We start from the raw sequence: 22,663 nt of genomic DNA on the forward strand, positions 1-22,663 counted from the left end.
TATGAAAGGATTTCTGAAAACAATATTCATCAAACAACAAAAAGTTACTTCTGTAAGTCACTTGGCAAATCTGCCCATGATATCACCACATTCCAGGCTTCTTACACTGACTGAGCTGGAAGCATTTAAGTTCATGAACTCCAGCCTCTCATAGCCACTCCTAGTACAGTTATTCTAACTGGGGCCACGATGTGCTTTTCAGAATGTTCCAAACCTAACCTTGAAGTGAATGTACGTTTCTCCTTGAGAAGGAATAGCTTGTTCTGCCTGCCATATCCCAGTAATCTGATTGCTCTGTGCTATGTTACACGTTACAATGCATGAAGCAGCAGCTTTTTCAGAATCCTTGAACGTGACTGCAGCGGGGATGCAGTGACTGCAGCTTCACTGAGTTGTGGCTGTTCAGCTGCAAGCCATCCTGAATTTCCAGCTCAAAATGAAAGTCTTACCTTGTAGAGACAGCAGTAGCAATGTGTTGATGAAACACATTTTCTTCACCACATTCAAGTCAATTGCATGTACAAGGCAAGTGCATTTAAAGTGTACTTGGTTAATGACACAAGTAAATTATATGGAATCTTTTTTTCCATTTGTTCAGACATACTTTCTTTGGGTTCAGAAAGGACTTGCTGTTGCAACACTGAATAAAACTAGGGAAAATATGATCTTCCTCAACTTTCCCTTATGAATCATTTACAAAAATTATCTAGACATTTACTCAGAAAAATTTTATACAGACACTGAAACCCGGAATCACTCATTTGTACTTCCAAAAGACAAGTTAGAAAGGCTAATGCTCAGTTTGCTTGCAAAACACTCATACCTGATCTGCAAGCTCTTTGAACTTAATGTGACACTATTTTCCTGTCATTTTTCAATATGCACCCATATTTTACCTGGATAACTTCTACAGAAGATCTATGGAGGAGGTAGAAATGCCCATCCATAGTGTAGGGTTTGGAACACAGTAAATTCTGCCACAGTCACAGTATATGAAACACAACTCTGCTATACTAGCACTGTATTCAGTTTTAAAAACTAAAAATGTCTCTATGCACATACATGCAAGCAGATTATAATTAGAAGCAAAAATAACAAAGCCACATAATACTCAGTGACATGCTTCCAAGCCAAAAAGTATCTGCAGATATGGGAAGTGGACAACAACAAAACCAAAAGTAAACATGCATGGTTTTCCTCTGCAGCCAGAAAAGGATTTTCTTCTGTTGCATGACCAATGCAATAGGATGTTATTAAAAAATCCAAATTTTCTTTTTCATCCCTGGAGAGGCCAGGAGACACAGGCAGGAGTAGAGAATTTATAATTGCTGAGGTATAGTAGGGCAACATAGAAGAAAAATAAGAGGTTTTAATTCAACCTGACCTTTAAAAAGACCTGTTTGCTGCAAGACTAATGACTCCTTCTTTCAATCATAAAATCAACAGCACCCTAAAAATTAATACTTGCTGTACCTCAGCCTCTACCATAGTGGGAAGGGGCTGGCATGAACTATTAACACAGACAGGTGGCAAGTCCAAGGGGGCTGTGAAGATGTGCAGAACTGTCCAGCTCTATTTTCTCTGTGCCAGATTAAAACTCAGTATTAAAGGTGTGTAAAAAATAGAGGGGAATTCAAGAAGAAAGTTAATACTTCAAGGCAGAACTAAAGTACCTGGAGATTTCTTTGGAAAACAGGTTCTCTCTCAGTGCTGCTTAAAGAGAAAGGATGTGTGGAAAGTGAGACATATTAAGTCCAATAAAGATAAAAGTTACTTCTTGTCACTCAGTGCACTGTTGAATGGGTCTTCTTTATGACCTCTGTCCTCCTTCCTGCATACATAAATGTACTATTTTGTTGCTTTGTCTTCTGCACCCTCAGCAGATAAAGTTATTTCTCTTAAAAAATGCCCTGTACTTAAGCTCCTGCTGATATTTAAGTGAGAATACAACAAGTTGTCTTGGGGTACATGCTCCAAATGCAACTGTTTATTTTCATGTTACCATCCTTAAACAGAACTTTGTAAATAAGGAATAGGAAAATATATCAGAAGTATTTTCACATACTTTTGTAGGTTACCTCAGTAGACACCATTAATCAGTGTATTCTGACCTGGTTCAGTTTCAGGCAAATAAAAGTCTGACCATACCATTAATGTGCCCATATTTAAAGTGTAAGAAGAAGACCACGACTTTCTGAAGTTCAGAAGTGCAGCTCCATAAACCTTGCAAGGCCACGTGGAAAAATTCTGTCTTCATTATGTTCTCAAAGTAAGGAATTGTCCCAGGCTAATGAAGGATTTTTTTATTGTTTTATATTCTCAGTCTCTCCTACTGAGGGTACTTCTTTTGCAGGTACTTGAGCAGATAAGAAACCTGCATAATATCTGGTGCTCAGAAAAGTAAAAAAGTAGAAACAGTGAGGCAAGAGTGCAGATTGGAAGAGCCAGACAAATTTTTTGGAGGCAGCACAGTCTTACATCACTTTAAATTGATTGTGAAACCACAGCCATGAGAGAGAAACAGTCAGGATTTCTGTAACATATCAGTAAGAAGATCTGGAAAGGAGCTAGTAAAAGAAAATTAAGTACTTGGCGAAAAACAGGGATATACTCACAATTGCAAAAGAGCCTTGATGTTCTTGGTTTAAAATATTACTTCTAATTTGTGATGGTTTGTTTGTTTTAATATCAGGATTCAAGTTCCCCAAAATTTTCTACCCTAAGTTATTCAAGTGCTTTTGGAGACTCCTCAACAAGAAAACTTTTACTCGTTTTCTTTAGCCACACCTTTGACAAAACTAGACCTAGAGAAAGCCTCGCATACTGTGTTTTATTATGAAGGATAAAAAGGAAAATGGAAAAACTGTTTGATTCATCCTTCTTGTGTGAGGTCTGTAATAAACCTGTGTGAGCTCAGACCACCCTCCCAAAAAAAACTCCCAAAACCCCCGACCTCAAAAAAAACCCAACCAAACAACCCAAATATAAACAGACTTGTGGCTTTTTCTTATTCTGATGTCCAATGTGTCCTACCTTTCATTTATCTCTACTATAATTTATGTGTAATTGCACTCCCTTCTCCTCTAGTTTATTGAGACTCAGCAGCATTTTCTTAAAAACTTTGTTGCCAGTTACTGAACAGATGATTTTTAACAAGCCATTTTACTTCCCTTCACTATTGCCCTTTTAGTCCTCTTGCGTCGTGTTTCTTAAAAGAAGAAAGTAGCAATATCTAAAAGTGTGTGGAAGCTACAGTGACCTGTGTTTTATTTCAACAATTATCACTGTTAATTAAAAAATGGCAGTGTAAAAACAAGCTACTACTCCAAAGGACAGAGCAATTTGCATTATCATTCTTCCTTTGTAAAGACGGATTGATCAGTCTTTCTTTGGGAAGAATTAATCTTCACACAAATAAATTACCATTTGTATATGACTGGTAAAAAAAGTTCTTCTTTGCATTTTCTCAGAAGTATCACCTAGTGGATTATTTTTTTTAAAGTGTCATTTTCTATTTGAAAAAACTCAGAGTATGTTGTAGGAATATGGGAGCTTGCAGAATCTTCAGTGCAGTTCTGAGGTAGTTTTATGAATGGGCAAAATAAAGCAGAGATTGAATGTCCCAACCACATAATAACCAAGCTCAGCAGCATATAAATGAAAATCAGAACATATGGTACTCTTTTACAAGTGCTATAGCAGTTGTACTTTTAAAAGTATATGACATGGTTGTATGACATAGTTTGGATAAATGAACATAGGTTGGACATGAGCAGAGAAGAAACATAAATCACTGTGATACCTTTTAAGAATTGACATTCTTCCTTTAGCATGTTTAAAGCAACTACATAATATAGCTGAGAAACTCAGTAATTCACTTTTTTTTTTTCTTGAAGGAACTTAAAGAGCTAAGTAAAGACATGGGATGCCTACAGAGTGCTTCTTACTACAGAAAAAGGGGAAAAGCACAAGCAAAACCAGACTCAAACTTTCAGTCAGGTTGCTGTATGTTTCTTTAGTTCACAAAGTTCAGATCTCATTTTTGTTGGCAAATTAACAACAAACTTCTACCCTTCTACCATCATTCATTTGAGAGTTTGCCAATGCATTTAAAGCATTTTTTTCTCCCAAAGAAAACACATCGCCGGCATCATTTACTACTCCCTCTAAAAATACTTACAACACAGTATTACATGCATACTTTTGACAATTGTGCTTTTGGAAAACATCATTCTCTGTAGCAGTTAGACAATAAAAAGCTTTTTCATGCCAGAGAGCTATCGTTTTAAATATGTGCTACTGACTAAGAACAGACAGACATAAACAAGGACCTTCTTTAAGATAATGTTCATTTTTTGTCTTTATAATCATAAAACATTTTACTGTATATAGGTACAAGTCTGAGTAAACCCACAGGCATCTAGACTTGAACCTCCCAGCCCCCCCAAACTTAATATATCATTGTCTTAATTTTTTCTGTTTGTAGGTCAAAGTCAAGAGAAGCAGAAAAGCTATTTTTACATCACTTTTCTATGCCAGAGTTTTCTTCTTTTCTTGTTGTCTCAAAATAATATTTCCTTTGGCTCAAATTTAACCTTGCTTTATATGTCAAACACATTTGTAGATGACTGCTACCAAGGAACATAAGAAAATTCAGGGGATTAAAGTAATAAAATTCTAAGGATTATTACTTTAGCTATGATTATTACCAGAACAATTTTTACCATCCTTTCCTACTAAAAGGCAAAAATTGGCTTTCACTTTAGTCCATAGATATTATGCAAAATGGCATGCATAAAAGAGGGAAAAACACATGGGATCTGTAGAAAATGCAAGATGACAGATTATGCAACAAACATGGTAAGTATTACTTGGCTAAACAGTGATCAAGAACTCCATTTATACATCCACTCTCATCTGAAAGAAACAAAGATATGGTTTGTTTCTTTTGCTATTCAAACCCAATAGATTATTTTAAGACAAACAAGATTAAAACTGTCAGAATATCACCTCAGTAGAAAAATAGATGTTCATAGGTCTCGTATGTAGTATCACAGGGGCTTACAGAATTTATTTACTCCAAAAACATCAAAGGACAATCTACATATCCCAAAATTTGTTTCCTATTTGTGATTTGGACTTTGTAGATTGCACTTGTAAAAAAGGCTCCTTCTCAGATGTTGCTGTGCAGAAGTGCCAATTCCTTTGCATAACAAGTCTTCTTTGAAATCATACTTTTGTACCAAATACAGAATCCCAGACTAGTTCTGGTTGGAAAACACCTTCAAGACCATGGAATCCAACCATTAACCAAACTCTACTGGGTCCAATGCTTAAACCATGTTCCCAAGCACCACATTCATCCTTTAAACACCTCCAGGAATGGTGATTCAATCAACTCCCTGGGCAGCCTGTTCCAGTGTTTAATTACCCTTACAGTGAAGACGTTTCTTCTAATATCCAATCTAAATCTCCACTGAAACAACTTCAGGCCATTTCATCTCATCCTATCACTTGGTACTTGAGAGAAGAGACTAACCCCCACCTCGCTACAACCTCCTTTCAAGTAGTTGTAGAAAGCAATGAAGTCTCCCCTCAGCCTCCTTTTCTACAGGCTAAACAAGACACCTTTCCTCAGCTGCCCCTCATGAGGCTTCTTCTCCAGACCCTTCACCAGCTTTGTTGCACTTCTCTAGACTCACTCCAACACCTCAACATCCTTCTTTTAGTCAGGACCCCAAAACTGAACACAGTATTTGAGGTGCAGTCTCACCAGTGCCAAGTATAGGGGCACAATCACTTCCCCAGTCCTTCTGGCCACAATATTTCTGATTCAAGCCAGGAAGCCTTTGACCATAAATGACCATGGGCACAAACGTGATCCTCAGAGCCTGCCTACATGGCAACTTCAATCAGATAACTAATGGACTGTAATTCACAGTCACTTAGCACAAACTCATATCTAAACCCCATGGTTTATAACCCATTTATTAATTTTGGTCCAGAGTCTACAAGGGGAAGTTACTCCATTGCACTCTAAGTCCAACTAAAATCCCGTGTCAAGGACTTCCTCAGATTTTTCCCTGACTCCATAGACTCTCATTGCTGGCATCAGTCGTGTGACTCCAGTTTTCACCTGCCACAGCACAGCTGGTTGCTTGTCTGAGACAGCCCAGCTGTGTTTAAATAAAAGAACTGAAATGAGAACTAACAGTGCAAACCAAATGACCTTGGATTTAAATTGCTTCCTTCGCTTTCCTACCCCCAGTAAACTGAAGCATTTTAAAACAGGTAGATAAGGCAGCTGTGGCTACTACTGTCAATATATCTGAAAGGAAGATGAAGTCACTCAGCTGAATTGTCAGAAAATTCTATGCTATTTCTTTGTTACCAAACAAGTATACTGAAACCAAGGAATAAGCAGAGATGCCTTAGCCAAGGAGAAGTGTAGCTGTTGTCAAACTTTGATACATATATTAACCTTGCCCAGACAATGCCAGAAGAAGTAAAGCCACCTTAGACAAGAAGTAATGAGGAGAATAGTGATGTCTTGAATAGCAGATTCTATAATGAGCTCATGCCTCTTCTGTTTGTGAAAGAGATAAGCACTTACTGAACAAGGGACAAGCAAAGATAACATTAAGTAACCTTGGTCACAGCTCCAGTTCTTCATTAGCTCATGCATTAAAGCATCACAACCCCCATGCTGAAATCAAACATTTTAGAAATGTCCATCATTGGTGCTCAAATGATAAAATTTAAAAGGGGACAACTTGGTGATGCTATAAGGATTTTTTTTTTTCCTCAATCGCTATCATTTTATTGGAAATCCTTATACCAGACAAAGACGGGGTAGGGTATTTTTTGGCTTTGTTATTTCCAGTTTAGCTAGAGGTCTGCAAAACAGGCTGTGGCAAAATCTTTAATCCAAACATCAAAAATAAAATGCACACTTTGAGCACTAGAGGACACTGAAAACCTTAACATATGCTTATGAAAATACCAAAATAATTTTTTTAAGTTTTTCATTCACATGTTGGAATCTTTGTTTCTCTTGTAAAATAAACCAACTTGTAAAACCTGCTAAACCATGGTAGGTGTTTATCTATTAAAGGTGAAGAAAGCTGTCCTTGCAAACAAGCACTTAAATTTTATTTTACCCTAGACCACCCACAGTGTGTTTACTCATCACACACAGAGACTTGCTGTAAACTAAGCAAGAGGATAATTCTGACTTAATTTTCAGGTTTTAATACTATGCACAAGTGATAAAATTAAATTTAGACTCCAAGTAAACATGCCGGGGCTCAAGAACACAGGTTGGTTAAGAGCTTTCACAATTAGGCAAACAAAAAATAAAAGTTTAAAAGGTGTAACATAATATCACAGAAAAGAGACACCTCTCTAAGACAGAGTCACTCACTCTATTTTGCAGAAATCTAATAGCCACCTACATGATTATGCCTTTAAACCTGTGCTTAATCGATTATATACAGGACTGACTGCTCCCTGTAGCAAATTTGAAGGAAATGGGGATACCTCCCACATCCTAGGTTATCCATGAGACCTGCACAGCAGGGACCCTCTGTGATGTTGCTGAAGAGATGTGCTGATAACAAAAGATCTTCTCCCAGTTTTCCAGATGCAAGACATTCTTTGTAGGAAAATTTTTCAGCCCTCTGAAGATGCATAAACTTGGATTCCTTACCAACTAGAGAGACCAAACTCAGATGCTTGCTTATTTAAATCAAACTAAAAGCTCAATGAAGACTTTGAAGCACAGTGATCAAAAATCAAATTTTGCTGTCCAGAGTTTTCCCCAAACACACACACACTACTCACAACTCACAAAGAAGAGAAGTTGGAAGAATCAATGAGATGTTGAGGTGATTATGGATGACAAAGGGAGCCAAGAGGAGCCAGAGTAAACTCTGAAGTGGTCAGCAAGATGTGCAAGGGAGCTGTGGGTAAAAGTGAGGGTCCCTTTCATCTTCATCCAGCGTGCTGCTGTTTTCCTTGCCATCTAGGCTCCTCTCTTTTCAGGCAAGAGCACTCAGTTTCCTGTGCAACACTACCACATCACAGAACCTGTACTCCCCACCTCACCAATCCCCCTTCCTCAGGAAGGGCCATTTTCCCTGTGCCTCCAGTGCTGCTGGGGAAAAAAAAGGTAAAAACAGAAGTCACAGGCTCAGCCCATTCCTGCAGCTGAGACATCCAAGTTCATATCACATAGTAGTTCTCCTTCAGTGACATCAGTAGTGCTGTATGAAAGCAGAAGGAATAACTGGCTTAATAAGTTGTACCATATTTCATTTAGAATTAATCTGGGATTTCCCTGCAAGAGAAGCCAAAGGCCTCTGAAAATCCCAAAGGTACCGTTGCAGTTCCTTGGCTAGCAAATTCTTCTTGCCCAGTGCTTGTTTCACTTAAACATTAACAGGCTCATTTTCTAAATTAAAACTTCTGAGAGCTTGGCAGGTGAATAACATGAGATAAATAGAAGGCTCTCAATCAAAGTTAGACACAAAAGATAACACTTACAAATCAAAATGAAAATTTTTTGACATTAAAGAGAACCCCAAACTTAGTTCTTTGTCAAGATGAGAAAGCAAGTGAACTTCCACAAATAAAAAATTGAGATGAAGATGTCCAAAATTTACTGCACCCACAGCCTAGAAAGAGGAAGAAAATAACTAAATACAGGAAGGGGACAATCTTTGTTTGTCTGAAATGCCTGGTGAATGCTACAAGTTCCACATATTTCTGCTTAGGAGTAATTATTTTAAAATAACAAAATAGACAGGTAAACAAGGGAACATGTGGAAACCTCTAGTGAAGTGCCCATGAAAACAAACACCAATTACATTGTATTATTGGAATTTTATTACTACAGGGACAAGTTATGGAAGGCATGGGAGGGGATCATTCAGTAGCAATTGTTGAAGTAAGAGAAATCAGCATAAAAACAACTTCATTTGCTCTTTGAGCTTTGTTTTCAAACACATTTTAATACTAATGAGCACCACATATATTGCAGACAGCTGACTAAAGAAAAATGCCACCAAGATTATCTAGCTAGTCCTTGGGTGTAGGCAGTCAAACTAATGTAAACCAGAGAAGATAAGTATCAGTAACTTATGAAAAATGCCATTACAGCATGCTAGAAGCAAAACAGCCATGTGAAATGAGAGGACCAGAACTCAATATAGCGTGCAATGACTGTAAGCTTCAGTGCCCACATACTAAGCTTTCTGTACTGTAATGGTCTGATACATTCATTTTGACCCAGAGACCAGAGATAAATTGTCTTAGCAGTACAAACAAACAGCTAAGCAATTAGGGCAAAGTTTTTGGAGAACACAGTGATAACATCTAAAAGCATTGTTGGGTGATGGGGAAAACCAGCCCTGGAGATAGGAGGTTTAATCTGAAGCAAGGGAGAGAGTCTAATTGTGTCTCCAAATTACAGTGAACTAAAAAAAAAAAACCAAAAAAACCCAAAACAGCTGACAAGCAACTGGCACCGGTACTTGTCTGCTTTCTATTTCACTGTATCCAACATCAGAAGTTAACTTTTTTTGTCCTTTTTGGATCTAATCAAATTTTGTCTATAAAAAGAAATGTTACATGTGCAGCTGTGAAAGGGTCAAAGCTGAGACATCCATGAGAAACCATCAGGTTTTAAAGAATTTTTAACACTTAAATCTCCTTAAAGTAACTTCATTTTGATAAGTTTTCAAGCACTGGGGTTAACACAGTAGTCAAATGACCAAAGCAATAAATTTTATCTGTGAGCTTTAACCTATCAGCCATATTTAAGATGGTCAGTCACAGATATACATTAGTTGCAATGCAGAACATTGGCTGCAAAAATGTTTTTTACTTCCCAGACACAGAAATAGAGCTAACTAGTATTTAACCTAAATTACGTGTTGATTTATCAATGAGAATATGGCTATTCACAGAATCACAGCAAGACAGGGGCTAGAAGGGACCTCAAAAAATCAAGTCCAAGCCGCCTGCCAGAGCAGAGTCACCTACAACAGTCACAGAGGAAAACATCCAGGTGGGATTTGAATGTCTCCAGAGAAGAAGACTCCACAACCTGCCCAGGCAGTCTGTTCCAGTGCTGTGTCACCCTCACAGTGAAAAAGTTTTTCCTGATATTTATGTGGTACCCATTGCCCTTTGTCTTATCGTTGCACATAACTGAGAAGAGAAATTGCTTTAAACCCTTCTGAAAAATGTTTCCTAAATAAAAACGAAGTAATAATAAATTTTAAAAATACTGAAATGTCAGGCCTAGAACACACTCATTCAGCTTGGGTAGGGTTACCCAAAAAATACCCATAAGCAGATAAGATAATCTCTCAAATTCTACTAACATTTGTTATTGTTAACACCATTGTCGTACACAATAAGACAGTTTTATTAAAGATGCCTTCTCATTCAAAAATACCTAAATTCCATTTTAGTGCTAAAGATTGTAGTATGGAGGAAATAAATGTTCATTGTACTTATACTGCAGCTGAATGACCAGAAGTCTCATAGTGTTGACTTAAAGCATGGAATGGGTATTGCTTTTAAATGCATAATGAAATGAAAACGCATACATTTTTTTTTACTAGAGGGCTTTTCTTTTAAATATATATTTTTAAAAATCAGTAAGGAATTTGTAAGGTACATGGTTCAAACATTTCTAAGAGAGGTGTTTTTGGAGCTGTCATAAATGATCCATAATTTCACCCCTCCATATAATAGAAGAAGCTTCACTAATTCAGCCACATCATCTGAACTCCAGTGTAATTTAATACACTGAAAGCAGGCATTTTTCTTGCTCCGTTGTGTATATGGTAATATACAAACATCTAAAACCACACCTGAATTAAATGAACATTTATTTTTCCATAAGAAAAAGCACTTTATTAGTAATTCTAGAATAAGACTGCACAGAGAATAACAAATAAGGCAAGACTGCAACACCTCCAAACACATTTAAAAAGTCTTCATTCTTTAATCTTATGGTAAGTAGACAGTCCACCCACTTTCTATATAGTAATAAATTAGAAACTCCAATGTTTTATATTTTTTCCAAGTCCTGTATGAAACATCATAACCAAATTATGCCTTTTTCATTTATGAATGATATACTGTTGTACAGGTTATCTTGAAATCTTTAAAATATATTTTTATAATATTGGTAATTATGAAATAGATAATAAATCATCCATAAGTAGCATTCCCTACCTATTCTCCACACATGTAATAAAATTTTCCTTCCTCCCTTTTTCCTCTAATCCACTCATCACAATTTATCAGTAAACAGAGAGCTCTCTCAATTTTCACTTCCAGTTACTTCATTTTAATCTGCTTGATATTACCCCAGAAATAATGACTGCAGGAAAAACATGTTATTCAACATCACTTAAGAAAATAGGCTATGGAAAAGAAAAGCCATTCTTTCAACTAGAAGGCAAAATCCTGGCTTTCAAGGATGTGGCATCAACACAACGCTCAGGAGGACAGCTTTATAACACTCAGGTATTATTAAGGTAACATTTACACCCCCTGCCTTAGGAAGAAGGTTAGTTCTACATCCCAGATCTCCCCTCTACCACCACAACTTAAATTCTCTAGGAAAAGAAATAGTGTCTTCATGCTGTCAAGCTTTTCTTTACTGTTTATTCCTCCCTAATTGCTTATACATGCCCCATCAGCAGGGGTGGGCTTTTTATTTGATAGATGGGCTGCCTCACTTTCTGTCATAGGAGCAGCTCAGGGAAGCATCTGCAGAAGGAAAAAGGAAGCACAACTTGTATATAAGCAATTGCTAAAGTACTTTTTATGTTGAATGCTGCCAGTACAAAACACCTGCTGTGACATGGATTGTGGATGGAGCTAGGCCAAACCAGGAATGACCTATGTATTTTACTTATAGACATCATGAAGTCCTATCACTGTGCTTTTGCTTTTCCTTTCCCTCAGTTGACTTTACACAAATGGACACAATGAATGCAAAGAAGTGCCTGTTACTAGAATAGGAATGTAGATATGATTCCTATACACCAAATTTAGTTTCACATTAAAAAAAAAAAAAAAAAAAAAAGAAAGAAGTCAAAACTGAAACTATTGCAAAAGGTCAACAGAAAAATGCATGTTTGCTTATTTCTACCTATTTACCCATCTTTGTGCATTGCAAGCATCATGTTTTTCTAGAGAAATAAGTATCATGCTTGGCACTTTATTTGTGAAAGACTGAAGTCATCTGATAAGAAGGGTTGTATTCCCATCTTTAGCAAGGACATACTTTAATGTTACATCTTTCAAATTTTCATCATAGGTAAACATAAGTGCAGCTATCAATTTTGGCAAGTGCCATGGAGCTTGATGGGCACAATTATGTGATGGGTAATATGAAACTTTAACTGAAAACCTCAGCAGACTATGAAGCCCTAAAAAATCCTATATAAAATGATTCCTTCTCTACTAGTTTCATTCTCACAGATAAAGAAAAATGCCAGTATTGAAGACTCTGAATCCAGGGTACTTTCATTCATTATTGAAAAGGCTGCAAAGAAGAAGTGCCTTATTTCTATTCTCTAATTTGCTACTGAAATAAAGAATAATTTTTCAGTAAAACAAAGCCAAAAAAAGTTAGTCTTTGCTCTGAAAACAGACATTTTTCATAAATTGCTTCTTAGATGAGAGACATTTGCAGCTATACATCCCAGAATAATCTGTCCCCCTTCATAAAAAAGTCTACCCTTACTCTAAAATTCTGTGGAATTCTAATAAAACTCATTAAGAGTAATTTAATTATACAAAATGTCATGGTTTTGTGGAAGCTTCTGTTTCCAAAACAAAGTTTTATTTCAGACTTTTTTATCATCACATCTGAACCATTTTTTGCATAGAGTCTTACATGATATATGCACTTACTTATATTTTGACAACCTTCAGTGGGTTGTTACAATAGTCTGTTTTCCAGAAAAGAAAGTAAAACCACAATATGAAGTTGAGCCTTTGGGGGTTGGTTAAGTTTCTCATTAAACCAATGTTCAAGTACATGTAAGCATTTTTCCTTAGTGTGGCAAGTTGCCAGTTTAGCATTGGGGAAATACAGATGCTTATAAATTAAGTTTATAAGCAAGTTTGTTGAACTGACAAATCAGATTTCAAAAACTGAATTATAAGTATTATTGGATGCATTGTGTTATATCACAGTGCCCTCCACTGGCCAAATGTATTCATTAAAAGAAAAATTAAAAGTCTTAAAAGTTACTCTTCAGACCGAAAAACAAACAAAACCAACCCAAAACCTTTAAAGAACTCAAAAGCAATGTCAAGCTCTTAGGAAAAGTTACTACATAGTGGCACAAATTTATAGTAATGCCAGTGTTGCTTTCATATTACGCTGTAATTAAAACACACTGGGTGCTGAAATAAATCCTCAAATAACCTTTTTAAAGAGTTGGAAGCTGGAGGTGACAACACAAAAATAGGTGGTACTAAAAAGTATAACCTAACGCAAAGCCTTATAATGGCAAAAAGTATGCAACTGGATTAGAAACTTCTACTGTCTGTTAAGTTTTCACTATTTTACCTTTTTCAGTTAAGAAATGACAGACACTTATCTAAATCTCTCTTTGAAGCACTTAGTAATGGTTTTGGGTGCAGTGGACAGAACTAGTTGCCACCAATACTACCTATATCAGATGCACATCAGAGTTAAGGGTTAATAAATGTCAAGAGACAACAGTACAATTAGGAAGCTAGAAACAAAAGACATAAATTGATCTAGTTGTCCCTATCTTAGTAATAAAATTATTATTAATTAGCTATCAGTAGATTCAATTATCCTATAAAAAAATTACTACCTAATTACTAGATCTAACAATATTCAATATCATAGGTTTGCTGGTGATGAGGTGAACTGCTTCTTCAATAAGGCTAAAAGCACTAAGTTATAGGAGGAAGTTATGATAAAGATATAAATATTTTTTGTACAGATAGACCAAAACCATAGAAACATGAAAATTTGCTTTGTGTAAAGAGTTGCACAGTGTTGGATGATAAAACCTACACTGCCATCTACAGATGGAGGGAAAATTCCAAGGCTGAAATAAAACTAGAAAAGTGTTTGAACATTCTCTTTTCAAGAGCTGACCAGTAATCTAAAAGGGTATACAGCAACATTTTATTTGAGGACATCTAATGTAAGCTTTAAAACCTAGCATGTTATAAAGTTTGTTCCATTCACTTTGTAAAAATTTCTGTGTTATTGGGCAATGGGGGAAACTACTCTTATCTCATATCTGCCAATACTATGATCAATTATTCCATGAGGGAAAGAAAAAACCAAACCAAACCAAATCCAAAAACAAAACCAAAAACCACAACAGTGTTCCTAACCTTGTTTTTAAGGAGAAAAGCTAGATGCTAAGACAAAACATGAAGCATCTTCTTGGAACTGTAGCTGCACAGATTACAAGCAATGGTGGGATTTTCCTCTCCAGTGAACAGCAGTGCTAAGTGTCCCACCCACCATCACCAGACCCCAGTTCTGGTGAAGTGGTGCTCTGTCCTTTCAGGTAGCCTCCAGCGAGCACAAACATGATCAGACAAGAATAACTTCGTTGCTTCATTAAGCCTCAATCGTCACAGAACATTCTGTTTCTCATTGAAGATTAATTTGTGGTACTCCTTTTGTATCTGAATTCAATGATTACAGAGCCCGGAACTCAGTCATCCTCACCCTCAGAGTCTTAGTTCCCCCTGTGAGAAGGAAGTGCCATGTTGCAGACCTTGATATTTTGCCTTACTTCTGACCTATCTTTTCACCCCTTCTCAGAGTTCTTATATAGTTTATGGCAACTGACTATTCCCTTTTTATTATTATTTAAAGCTGATATTCTCACTTCCTCTCATTGTGCAATAACCACATACTAATGCTGGGTTATCCTACTAATCATTGTGCAGATAAGATCTCCCTTCATGTAATCTAAGGGCTGGTTTTCATACTATGAGCTTGAACAAAAAAAACCCCAAACTTGTAGGTGGGAACAGTGGATATCTGGTTGCTTCCACTTTCAGGTCTCTACACTTCTATTAGTCCATTTTAAGACCTCAAACTGAAACAATAAGCCATTTTCACAGCCCCATTGTTCATAGGTTAATATATAGGAATGTAGCAGCAGTACGTAAGTGCTTTCTAAACTTTTGCATTGAATTGTTTTAGCCAGAATTGTATTCAACCCACAGTTCCTTAACACCATTTGACTGTTGTGGACAGGGCCTCTGATAGAAGAGCAACTGTTGGGCTCACTCTCAACCCATGAAAAGTAATTAAGACCCCACTTTCCCGTGGGGAACAGGTGTAGCTATCACTTCCCTGGCAGCCTGTTCCAGCTGAAGAGTTATTACTCCAGCTGTTCAGCGGATGGCAATTACCCCTGATGATGGTCATTGGATGTGGATCTCACCTTCTAAAGGTTTCCTCCCAAGAGAGCTGACGTGATGACTGCTGAACTGCAGCATTACACTGCTCTCTGCTCAGAAACCAGCTGACATTTACCTTTATGTGACCTTAGTGAGCTACAAAATGTGTACTCAACCACAGTTGTTTAACCATGCTGACATATAGGATTTCTAACTTTTGCTTTTCCTTGCAGCATAAAGAGCTTTGAATACCACAGCTTTTAACCACAGAACTCTGAAAAACAAAAACAGGATGTCTGCTTCTAAAGCTGGGGCTGTGTATATCTTTCCTGAGACTATCTGGGACCAGGTTGCTGCAAACTTTCAGTATAGCCCATTGGCTAAATTTTGTCTTTCCTGCTGGTTAACTCTGGTGTGTATGATAGAAAATATTTTCATGGCCAAAGGTTGTTGTCATCAGAATCTGCATAATAAAATGACCAGCTGCAGGCAAATAAAATTGAAGCTTAAATTTATGTTCAGTGGTCTCCTTTACTCTTACAAAGCTCACAGTGCAGCCAGGAAGAATCCAGAAAGAGACAAACACCATTTGTGCAATTTCACACAGAAACAATGATAGAAAACTAGCAAATAACATATAGTTGATACTCTTCCTCCTCACAGAAGGTGTTCACTGCTCCTCAGTAAATTACATGAAGCTTCTAAATGGGGCAGAATTTTTGCTCTTTTCCAGAGTCTCTTTTCCCCTTTGGATGATCAACAGGCACTGGATTTATTGTATATGATGACTCCAGTCAGTGGCAGGGTGTACAAGCTAATGCTCCCTGCCTCCTCAGGGTTCTTGTGGTTCAAAACATAAAAACAAGGGCCAAGAGATCACTGATCTGTAAAAGCAGGAGTATACCAAAGAAGATGAAAAGAAACTATCAAAGGAGCAAACACAAGACCCAAGACCATCTGAAATAAGATGCCTCAGCAACTTCCACACCAGCTCCACATCCTCACATCATAATTCCCCCTTACAGGCTTCTCAGCCAAATTAACTCTCATTTGCCACAGGTTGAAGCCTTCCAGCTGCACATCCCTTAATCCCAGGTAACATAGAGGGCCTTCCCTAGTCCTGTAACCATCCCCTGTAGGCAGCTCTGTCTTTCGAAAACCCAAATTTTTGTTTCCCTTTAGAGAGGAACTCAGCAAGCTGTCCACTTGTGCCCTTCATTTTTACTGCTAATGTTTCCTCTACTACTTCAAAAATGGATTTTGATGCTGCAAGAATATTTTAGTGCAGGTCTCCATGACTTGTAGTTAACTATCTTGCTTGTCTATTAAGCCACACAACCATCCCAAAAGACAGTGACACTTAAAACAGGTAAAGCATGTCTCAAATATAATTTCTGGCTTGAATCAGCTATTGAGTAGCTGACCCCAAATGTTCATGCTAGGAAGAAAGATCAAAAATCAAGCAAAGTTTGTCCCTGCTCTCATTCTGATGTTTATTTCTCCCCCTTTCTTCCTTTTGTCAGTCAAATTCACATGCAATTTGAGAGGTTTTATTTGCATTTTTCCTACTTATGGACACAGCTGAAGAATTAGAAAGCTTACACCTTGTTTTACAGACCTCAGAACCATCCGTTCTTTCTTCAAAAACCTTGTGATACACATAATAGGCTATATCAGACACACAAAACCATCCTGCCAACAATGGACAGGAGACAAAACGTATCAAAAAAGGCAGAAATTACAGCCATCAGTGCCACTTAGAGTAATCTCCTACTTCTTTGATTACTAAAGAATCTGTTACAGAGATATAGGAGTCTGCCATGTATTATTTTTACTAGCAGGTCCAATTCTGTAACAGGTCCTCTGTCTTGTCAGAAATCTGTTTATACAGTGGGAAATTAGGGGGAAAGCAGCACTTCCACACATAATGTAGAAAGAAGTGCCATGGGTTATGTTGAATCAAATTGGATGCAGGATCCATCTCAAAATTTTTGGTTTCTACATCTTCCATCAAAAAAACCCCAAAACCCCAGATGAAACAAAGAAAGTGATGAAGTTAGCAAGAAATTGTAAAGGGATAAAATGAGCTTTCCATCTCCAGAACATTCTCAAGATTTAGACTTCACAAGATTCCCTAATATATACACTTAATTTACAAACTGTTACCAACATAGGTAGAAGACTAACTCTATGGACCAAGGAAACATGGCTAATGAGTCAAATATAATCACTATTTTTTTTCTAGATTTCAAAGCACAGAGAACACATCATTTTGCAGTCTCTCTATGCACTGATGGAGTCATCTTCTGACTGCTCAGCAGAGTGAGAAATTTGGTGGGTAAGTGGGTAAAGCTTAGTCTAAGCATTTATTGTTAAAAAAAGAACTACTCATCAATTAACATTTATTTCATTTATCAGATTTGATTAATCTCTAGCACCACTTTTGCTCAGCCTTGGATGTCTCAGAAGCAGCCAGAATATATACATACAAAGTCCCACTCAGGTGAGAAACCACATGAGATTTCACCCCCTGAGAGCCTGGGCCAGAGATGTTAAGCAAGAACTTCAGTCAACCACAGAATTATATCTTGAATAAGATGCTTTTGTTCCCTAGCACAGGAAGTTGCATTTATCTACATTTTTGCCCAGATCACTGGTGACAAACATCATCCCAACTATCTAAATGATCCAAAGCAGCTACATTTCTACAGGAAAGTATCCTAAGCTCCATGGACTGCTCTGTTTTCACACAAGATGCATTCTTAAATAGTAGTATCACCAGTTTCCAGCCAGCCTGATAGGTTTTGCCAAACAAGCACTTTAGTTACTGTAAGACTAATGCACACGTGCAGATTGATGCCACAGATGTTTGTCCACGGTAGCACAGCCCAAGGATAGAAACTCGATTCTCCCAAGGCAGGATCTGCCTCCTCACACAAGGAAGGGAGTCTTGAAGACAGCATTGCTAAAAGCAAAGGTTACTGTCATCAGAAAGCATTCCTCCTATCATCTGTCTAGCAGAGAGGATTTCAGAAGAATCTACAGTTCACATTACAGAAAAAGAAAATAAAAAGGAAAGGAAAAGAGGGGGAAGGAAAAGAGGGGGAAGGAAAAGAGGGGGAAGGAAAAGAGGGGGAAGGAAAAGAGGGGGAAGGAAAAGAGGGGGAAGGAAAAGAGGGGGAAGGAAAAGAGGGGGAAGGAAAAGAGGGGGAAGGAAAAGAGGGGGAAGGAAAAGAGGGGGAAGGAAAAGAGGGGGAAGGAAAAGAGGGGGAAGGAAAAGAGGGGGAAGGAAAAGAGGGGGAAGGAAAAGAGGGGGAAGGAAAAGAGGGGGAAGGAAAAGAGGGGGAAGGAAAAGAGGGGGAAGGAAAAGAGGGGGAAGGAAAAGAGGGGGAAGGAAAAGAGGGGGAAGGAAAAGAGGGGGAAGGAAAAGAGGGGGAAGGAAAAGAGGGGGAAGGAAAAGAGGGGGAAGGAAAAGAGGGGGAAGGAAAAGAGGGGGAAGGAAAAGAGGGGGAAGGAAAAGAGGGGGAAGGAAAAGAGGGGGAAGGAAAAGAGGGGGAAGGAAAAGAGGGGGAAGGAAAAGAGGGGGAAGGAAAAGAGGGGGAAGGAAAAGAGGGGGAAGGAAAAGAGGGGGAAGGAAAAGAGGGGGAAGGAAAAGAGGGGGAAGGAAAAGAGGGGGAAGGAAAAGAGGGGGAAGGAAAAGAGGGGGAAGGAAAAGAGGGGGAAGGAAAAGAGGGGGAAGGAAAAGAGGGGGAAGGAAAAGAGGGGGAAGGAAAAGAGGGGGAAGGAAAAGAGGGGGAAGGAAAAGAGGGGGAAGGAAAAGAGGGGGAAGGAAAAGAGGGGGAAGGAAAAGAGGGGGAAGGAAAAGAGGGGGAAGGAAAAGAGGGGGAAGGAAAAGAGGGGGAAGGAAAAGAGGGGGAAGGAAAAGAGGGGGAAGGAAAAGAGGGGGAAGGAAAAGAGGGGGAAGGAAAAGAGGGGGAAGGAAAAGAGGGGGAAGGAAAAGAGGGGGAAGGAAAAGAGGGGGAAGGAAAAGAGGGGGAAGGAAAAGAGGGGGAAGGAAAAGAGGGGGAAGGAAAAGAGGGGGAAGGAAAAGAGGGGGAAGGAAAAGAGGGGGAAGGAAAAGAGGGGGAAGGAAAAAAGTAAAAAGGAAAAAAGTAAAAAGGAAAAAAGTAAAAAGGAAAAAAGTAAAAAGGAAAAAAGTAAAAAGGAAAAAAGTAAAAAGGAAAAAAGTAAAAAGGAAAAAAGTAAAAAGGAAAAAAGTAAAAAGGAAAAAAGTAAAAAGGAAAAAAGTAAAAAGGAAAAAGGAAAGGAAAACCAACCAAACAAAAACCCCAAACAAACCCAAACCACACCTCACAACACTGCAGTTGTAGACTTGACATTTCATGTTTAACCTAGCAGCTTTCAACATGTAAAAAATGACCAGTTACTGGCTCCAGAGTAAAGGCATACTGTGACACTGATTTTGTAGTTCATAATGCTTCTTGAAGAAGGAAAACTTTGCCTTTTGGCAGCTTGACAATGTCAAGCTTGACTTCACAGAGTTCTCCATGTGAAACTCTCATCATCCTAGCACACTATCATTACTTAAGTGAAAACCATGTTTTCAATCACTTTACGAACTGAGATAGTTCATTGCCTATTTCTACACATTTGGCTGAATTCTATCCCTGCAAGAATTTTTGTCTAATACGTTCTAACTCTTAGGATGAAGATTTTTCACAGGGGTTATCAAATGCAGATTATTCCCAAATGGCACAAAACTACTTTCCATTAAGTAGCTCACCCTAATAGGGGGGATCAGGGGAGGGGGAAAGGGAGAACTCCAGAGCATGAACCAACATGTGAACAAACTGAATAAATGTTTATTCTAATCAGGTAAACAAGAAGAATAAAAATGGAACTTTAAACTGAAAAAATAAAAATACTCTCCCATCACAAATTCCAAGGCACAATTTTTGAAGGGAATACATTACTGAGTGCTAAGAAAAAGCCATGCTGTTTTGGAAAGCTGACACACCAAAGCAAGAAGAGCACATATGAATACTTACCTGCTTACTTTTCTGCTAAAAGACAAGACAAATAACCCCACTGAGTAGCATAACAGGCATATCTTTTTTTAAAACCAAGATCCATAAATACTTCATGTTCTGTGCTTTTCCAGTAATGTTCACAAATAATGAATACTGCATTATTACATTTCTACTCAAGAATCAAGATAACTCTTAAAGTAGTGCATCCTACCAAGTAGAATTACAAACATAAAAATGAGATAAATGTGAAAACTGTCATGCTTGTCTTTAGAAGCATAAAATATGTGAAATGGTGGTTTAAGCTTTTTTTTTTGTTATATAGTACTTGTATAACATTATTTTACTTCTATAACTTTATTATTATTTATACATACATTAGATATAGCGGGTCTTAGATATTTAATAATTCATTTAGCAACAGTTGCAAGATCATTGTTTATATAGTCTCTTTATCTGTGACACCCACATTAAAAGGAATTAATGAATTGATAGTATAATTAAACTCAGTAAGCATATTTTCCATATTGTAATTTTTTTTCATTTGTATATTTGGTATATTTGGTTAGATTTCTTCAATACCTTCTTACTTCCCCCACAAAAAATGTATTCAATGTATTATTAGAGTTATAAGTGCAGGTTCATTTGGCAACGTGCACCCTACAGAATAACATAATATACCACCAATTTTCATACATTAAATATTAGAAACAAGATTAGAAATGTTTCTTTCCAAATGCAAAATTCTGTGCTTGCACTGTGATGATTTTTTAATTTTTTTTTTTAGAAAGGACCAATTAGAAAATGCTAGCATCAGGATATCTTGTATAAAAGCATTGTACAGTTTAGTGGGCATATCACCTATATGAGGTTACCTGGAGATAAAGTAACCATGTGGTTTGAAAGAAAGTTTAAAAAGCAATTATGCTATAGACTGAAAGAATGGTGATTCCAAATTCATCTTGAACACCATTGCTGATATTTTTCCTTATCTGAAAGCAAGGAATTCCTTTCGATCTCAGATATTTACCACAGGGTTTTTCCAATGACAATTCCATATTTTCCTCTTGCAATCATGAACTCACATGAGTTTTTCCACCGACATTAACATAGCATCCTAATGCTTCATTAGACCTTCATGAGAATTCCCATCCCTAATACTTGGATTGTACATTATAGGACAAAAGCATGGAGGTCACTCATGATCCCATCAAAAGACAATATGGAGATACTGAATAAAGATACTCTTATGCTCATTTCAAAAAATAGACATTTGCTAAACCTAATACAAGCAACATGAGATACCTTTCAACAACAGCAATGAACTAATTGACAATGAGGGCTTTCCGGCCTGGTTAATCCACCTTCAATATGTCTTTAATAACTTACTTTTGTATTTTTGGAACTTCATTTCCTCACAAGTGTGCCTACTTTATCAAGATACTACATAGAATGTAGCCTTTCTATTTTCAAGCTGTATCTATAAATGACTATTTAATTAATTTTCCAATAAATTCATACATTATTCATATTAGGAATGCTTTTAGCAATACTTCAGAGTTCACATTGATTCAGTGTTTTACAAAGTATAAACCTACCTGTAAAACAACCTCAGGAACTGAGTCAACTGCCTTAAAAGTAAAACAAAGATGAGACTGCAAGCCACCTGCCACAGAACAAAGCTTCTCTTTCCAAATATCTGACTGCTACAAGTAGACTTAGAAGAAACTTGCATTTTGTAGAAATGTTCACATACAGTTAAAGACCTAACTCAATCACTTCAAGTGCAGCAAGCCAGAGAACAATATGTTCATTTATTGACAAATCTTCCTTACCACTAGTGAGCATTTACATTATCAATTAAAAGTTGTTCCACTTACTGTGTCACATCAGATACAGGTGGCAGTGGCGACTCTTCTGAAAAAAGCTCCATGTCATCAGTGAAGCTGTTGGCTCGTGACATTTCTTGGGTATTCCCTTCTAAACGTCTTTTCACTGCACAGATAATTCAAAGAAATAATAATACATTAAGGAGACAATAAGCTCTTTTTCCTGCTTAAGGTATTGTGCAGTATATCAAAGAAACGGTTCTAATATAAGACATGGCTTTCTGGTTTGTTAGAAACAGTGAAATTGATGCTTAGAACACACGCCACAGAAATACAGAGATGCACATATAGACAGCAAACACACAA

At 37.4% G+C, this 22,663-nt stretch overlaps 1 protein-coding gene across 1 annotated transcript in view; it reads right to left on the reverse strand.

The window, feature by feature from the left end:
- Window positions 1–22,663, reverse strand: part of KCNQ1 (potassium voltage-gated channel subfamily Q member 1) — a 476,140-nt gene that overhangs the window by 369,347 nt on the left and 84,130 nt on the right. The window contains exon 11 of the mRNA XM_071733362.1: window positions 22,349–22,463. Coding sequence (XP_071589463.1) covers window positions 22,349–22,463 — 115 coding nt within the window. The remainder of the gene's footprint in view (window positions 1–22,348; window positions 22,464–22,663) is intronic.

Source organism: Heliangelus exortis, chromosome 1 (genome assembly GCF_036169615.1).
Source record: "Heliangelus exortis chromosome 1, bHelExo1.hap1, whole genome shotgun sequence".
NCBI classification, from domain to species: Eukaryota; Metazoa; Chordata; class Aves; order Apodiformes; family Trochilidae; genus Heliangelus; species Heliangelus exortis.